At 35.3% G+C, this 6000-nt stretch overlaps 1 protein-coding gene across 1 annotated transcript in view; it reads right to left on the bottom strand.

The window, feature by feature from the left end:
- Positions 1-40: 40 nt before the first annotated feature.
- Positions 41-6000, bottom strand: part of LOC107099331 (collagen alpha-1(XI) chain-like) — a 43083-nt gene continuing 37123 nt past the window's right edge. Inside the window, exons 21-28 of the mRNA XM_015397407.1 lie at positions 3173-3226; positions 2468-2512; positions 2338-2391; positions 2216-2260; positions 2088-2141; positions 1952-1996; positions 1809-1862; positions 41-124 (exon numbers count right to left, since the gene is read on the bottom strand). Of these exons, the coding sequence (XP_015252893.1) occupies positions 41-124; positions 1809-1862; positions 1952-1996; positions 2088-2141; positions 2216-2260; positions 2338-2391; positions 2468-2512; positions 3173-3226 (435 nt within the window). The remainder of the gene's footprint in view (positions 125-1808; positions 1863-1951; positions 1997-2087; positions 2142-2215; positions 2261-2337; positions 2392-2467; positions 2513-3172; positions 3227-6000) is intronic.

Here is a 6000-nt window from a genome sequence, read left to right as displayed (position 1 = left end):
CCCTAAAGATAACATTTGTTATGAATTAGTGCTATATCAATTAACTGAATTGCTGTGCTGCAAGTGTAAAGATGTTTACCTTCTCTCCTTTGCTTCCCTTTAATCCCCTGACTCCATCTGCTCCCTATTAAACGGGGAAAATGAAAAGGATTTAGAAAACATAGAATAACATCAGTGGCTGGTTTGTACAGGAGCATCTGGGGAGAAAATATACAAAACTTCAATGTGCTGAATACAATCACACGTTTGGCTTAGATCTTTATTTACAAAACCCTGAATGTTTTTCAATGTTTCTCACATAATAACCCAAGACTTTGATGGGTTTTATTGGGATTTAATATGATTAATCAACACAAATGGCTGAAAGTTTAAAGTTAAAGGATTGTTCCATTCCCTGCTGAAAACAAAAAAAGGAATATTCACAAGATATTGCTGCTGTCATTCATGTCCCGCCACATAATTCCAGTGTTTTTTTAGTTATAGTTGAGGGTATCATCTTTGTTCTTATCTCATCAGAGGAACATCATTCATACATGTATGTTTGCTGTGACATTTCTGTGACAAACTGCCATAAATACCTTTAAGAGTTGTGTTTTAAAAATTGTTTCCTCTAGCAAGTCTTGGCAGGTAAGTGATTAAAGTAAAAAGAGGGAGATTGGCACCTCACACCATGGGCATCTCCTCTTCCGGGGGCATCAAGAGCATTGTGTTATTAAGCAGCATCACTGTGTGGTACTGGGACAGCACTGAGCCTCATTAAAATGGTTAATTAATTCACTGTATTTATCTACCTCATTTGCTTGTGTTATTTCAGTAAATTTACTTTCTTTTAGTATTTATGGGAAATATTTTGTTCTTTGCATCATGGCTCATTGAGGCTCAGCATTTTGTCTCTATGTCTCACTGCAAAACTAATTAAGTTGAACTAAATGAAATGTTATCTAAACACCATAGATTGTAAAGTGAAGCTATAAAGTTGTTTAGAAATAGAAACAACAAAAACTGAAGATAACCAAATACACATATACCTAGCTAAATAAAAGCAACTAAATTAACTTATCTGCAAAGATCATAAAAAAAAGCACAGTTGGAAAAGAATGTCTTCAGCTGCCAATGTAAAAAACAAAGAAGTTACTGTTCAGTGTGCAAAACTATCATCCCTCAGACCTCAAGTTCATTTTGGCTTAAGGATCTACAGACTGGCGTTGGAAAATAAGACTTTTACAATAAAGTTGAGCCTGGATTTTGAAGTCCTGCATTCATAACAGTTTTGCCCAAAGGTGGTGACTCTATTCTAGAGGAGGTATTTATTTCAAAATCATGAAATAAATACCACCTTGTATTTTTTTGTCTGATCTGTCATATTATGCGTACAATTACCGGTATGTCTAAGTAGATTTACAGTCATGTCATTCTTTTTTCGTTTATGGGTGATGGATCTATGAGTTGTTTAAAGATTATGGCACTGTTTGGAAGTCCTGTTACAGATTTTTCCACAACTATTATTTGTGATTCTTGATCCTATAGCGATGCTGTTTGTTCAGTACTTTTCTGAGAAACTCTTGAGACTTTGATAGAACAGCGGATATTATACAGAAAGTTTTAATTCCAGAGTGGCTGACTCTATTTATCAGTTAGTGCATTTTATTTGGGATGTAAAAAGAAATACATGTCTGCTTTTCTGATTTTTATCAGTAAGAATGATGAAATATGAAAAAGAATTTAAGATGCTTTAATGCTTCTGCAAATCCCTGTAAACCTGTCTGTAGAGAAAAGAGGTAGAACATTTTCCATTTTACAATTCCTACCTTTACTCCACGTTGTCCAGGGTATCCAACAGGTCCTTGCACTCCTGGAGGACCCTAGCATCAATCACACAAATAATAATAAAAAAAATCTACACTCCAAACAGCTATAACATAAAACTACAAACAAATATACAGAGCCTTACTGGCAATCCCTTTTCACCCGGGGAGCCTTCTCTGCCAGGATGACCCTGTAGACAAGCATATTTGTTATGGTGGGAGTAGAGCTTCAGGAATGCATCTATGATCTGATGAAGTATAGAACCTGAAACATGTACATACTGGAGGCCCGTCGTTTCCAGGTAAGCCCTGCATCCCTTTCTTCCCTTGGGGTCCCTGCAAGAGAAAGCGATGAATTAATCCACCAAGAAATCCAATCCTAAAGAAATCACCAGCTAAGACTCACTTACCTTTTCTCCTGGCAGTCCTACTAACCCCTGAGGGCCAGGAAAACCCTGCAAATGCAATTTGATTAAATTTTAGATCGATTTTCTGTAATCTACTTTCAGCATGTTTTCCTTTGGGCTCATACAATGATTCCAGGGTTGCCTTGCTGTCCAGGTGCTCCAATTTCACCTGGTGGTCCCTGTTACAGGAAAAAAAATAAATATGTCAGGCTGTGAACTTATCAAGCACCCTCAGGGTATCTTTATCATACTCACTATGTTGCCCTTTGAACCTTGCATCCCGTCAATTCCACGAATGCCCTATGAGCAGAGACAGGTTGACATTTAAACACAAACTGACATTTTTTTCTGTATCCAAAATTGCATATGGCATATTTTCTGATAATTGGGCTTAAATGCAACAGTTTTGTTGCATTGCCTATTATTTTTTTATTAAATCATTTTAAAGCTATGCTAGGAACTGAATTAAAATAAGAAGATCTTAAGCCATTTATGGCTCAATCAACCAGCATCCAGAACGACTGTGTAAAATACACAAAGGAAACCCGTGTCTCTGATGCTGAGCAGTGTTTATTCATGTCTGTACAAGCATGTTACAAACTGCTAAGGAGAGCGCTTCAGGCGAGTCAGTCATTTTCTTAGATAAGATAAGAAATGCATAATTCACTGTTCAATAACTGTGATTAGAAGGTTGACACCAGAAATGAATACTCCTGTCAGCAGAGAATCATTGGTTTCTAATCCAATCCAATCTACTTTATTTATGTAGCACATTTAACAAGAAAATGTTTTCAATATGCTGTACATAAAAACACACAGAAAGGACTAAGACTTTAAAATGAATAAATGCGTGAATTGTAGCTACATATGCAAATCCAACAACAAAGTCAATGGAGTTCAGAGTGTGTGAATGGCTTGTGTAGCTCTAACTCAGTTGGTATAGAAATAGTTTACACTTACCGGCAATCCTTGGTTTCCAGGGCGACCTCTGGGGCCATTCAGACCTCTGGAACCCTTGAAATAGACATAAATGTTGATAAGTTAAAGGGAAGTCCCATTAAGGAGACACAATTTAAGTGAGAAACCTAATAAGTGAGAAAATAATCTGCATATTTAGGCTTTTATGTGTAAGATAGAGTATGTAGAACTATCAAATTCTTCATCTAAACCTAATCTTTTTCCACCAGGTTTATTTAAAATGCAGTTGAAATAGTCAAGACTTTGGCTTAATGATTTATGACAATTTATGTCTTTGTTTTCAGAGCAGTTACAGCTAAATGTTGGTGGGGTTTTTGGAATGGAAGCAATAAACTTGCATTTTCCATAGCTGAATAAAACAAAATCCACATGTATCTTTAAACCCTGTTGATGTGAACAGTGTGCGTGCACATATTGGGTCAAACGTGCAATATATATTTCTATATATATTTCCTAATTTATAAAGCACCCGGAGGTATTTTATTTTGCGTATTATAAATTATTTCCCGATCGATCCCAAGTACTGGAAGGACCAAAGGTTAAATCCAAATCACACATATAACGTATTCAACACGAAGTTGAAGTCTTTAAAAAATATATCTTATAATTTTTTTTTGTCGCTTGTGGTCAACATTTAGTGTATTTAACATTTGAGCCTTTGCACAGCTTGTAAAACTGGATATGTGATGTTTATTATTATGCTGATTTAAAAAAAAACTCTGATTTCCCTTATTTTATAATATACAAAATAATATAATATATTAAATATCCAACTAAATGAGACTTTACTTGCTGCTGAATCTTTCTCTGTGTTTTTGTGACGTTACAAGCTCTGTGCTGCAACAGCTGAATGTTGGTGTTTACTGAACCAGGTGCTTCAGCATCAGAAGCTGGTAAGTTAATGGATGCATGCTAAAGTACTACCAGCAGATGGTGATGGTGTACAGCAATAGTAATGTCTGCTGATCACGCTTTATTCAAAAACTCACTTGAGACTCAAATAAAGACTAATTAAATGGTATGAGGATGAACCCTTGGAGCATATTGCTTTAGTAACCTGAGCATATGGTTTTTGGTGTACGTTACTGGGCACCTGGCCTCTAACACAAAGCTTCCTGACAGAAGAAAACCTAGGGAGAGAATTGTGGACCTGTTAATCCTTGAGGAAAGAATCAGAATCAGAATGAAACACACTTTAATAATCCTAGAGGGAAATGACATTTGTTACATGCTCCAGATATACAAACATTTTTATACATATATACACAATCCAAACAAAATAGTATAAATATAAATAAATACATATATAACTGTATATATACATATATGTATATATATATATACATATGTATAACTATATATCCAAATAAAGTGATAGTGACGTTGTGCAAAAACAGTGCAAAGAATGAATAAATGTCAATTACAGAGGGGGGTGTCTGAATCACTGAGTGAGGCGTTGTAGAGATTGATGAACACAGGCAGGAATGATTTCCTGTGACACTCTGTGGTGCATCTGGGTCATAGGTAATTTCAAGGAAAATTTCAAAATATTCCATCATTAAACTGTTAATGAAGCATATGTGTTCCAAATGCATTTTTGGTGAAATGTTAGATTCAATCCCAAAACCATAGCAACAGAACTTTTGAAAACTCTGACTGTAGATGGTGAGACCGTCTTATCATCCAGAGTAAAATTAGCCCTGTAATGACATGGGCTGAAAGGCCACTCAACCATGAAGAAGCTCTTTCTTTAGCAAAGCCAGAAGATGTTGATTGTCCTGTTATTTGATGAACCTTAAGTGTTTATATTGACCATTATTACTTTGGATGAAGTAGAACTTTGGAATCCTGATAAATCTATCCCGATTCTGATGTATGGGGGAGGCAGCATTACCATGTGTAGATACATTTTCATATGAGGGGATGTTATGATCTGCATCCAATTCAAAATCTAAAGCCATATCTAAAAAGAAACATGCTAGCCTACCAATTGGACTCAGTTACAGTATTTTTTTTTCTTGAGGAATAGACCACCAGTTGTTCCTGGTACTAAGTATCCAAAACATGATCCTTTTTGAATCCTTTTGGTTGCTTGCACATTCGCCACAGCCAGTCACTATCACTTGATCAAAGACTTTTTCAAAGTCTTCACACCAGATGCCATTCCTGATGCAGCTTAGTTTACGATCCGTCTGCATCACAGTCAAAGATTTTGACTACATCACCATGAAAAATGGTACTTAGAATGAAATAATCAATTCCTAAGGGCAGGGGAGCGGGGTGTTTGGAGCTGATGTGGGGACTGAAGGAGTGAAACCAAAGGGAGGCCCAGAAACAAAAAGGTTTGGGAACCACCAAGCTAGGAAGTATAACCTTAGAAAGGTTACATTGGTAACATATTGTAAATATAATCTGATTTAATATCAGATACTCAAGAAACAAAATTTGTATGTGTTTTTTTTACATCTGGTTTTTCTGTATATTTAGTTATGATCTATTTCAAAGATAGATAGAGTGAGGATAAAAAATCTTACCTGTAAATTTTTCTTTAACTTTAAACAAGCTTATATAAATTGTATTAAATTTCTTTGAGAATTAATAAAACAATGTTAAAATGTACAAAGTAACGGCGTAACCATCCTGATTCCTATATTTTATAATCTTTTAATGAGGAACCTGCAACAGAACTGCCTTTGTTTTCTTAAGCTGGGTTTTTCATTTAATTGTTTAATTCATTTAATAATAACAGAAAAACATGTACTAGCTGAAAGTATAAACTCTTAAGTTGTTGATATAAACATAAATATGTT

This window comes from Cyprinodon variegatus, unplaced genomic scaffold, assembly GCF_000732505.1.
Source record: "Cyprinodon variegatus isolate N-32 unplaced genomic scaffold, C_variegatus-1.0 Scaffold860, whole genome shotgun sequence".
NCBI classification, from domain to species: domain Eukaryota; kingdom Metazoa; phylum Chordata; class Actinopteri; order Cyprinodontiformes; family Cyprinodontidae; genus Cyprinodon; species Cyprinodon variegatus.
The sequence above is the reverse complement of the archived record's forward strand: the minus strand, read 5'-3'. Positions and strand labels throughout refer to the sequence as shown.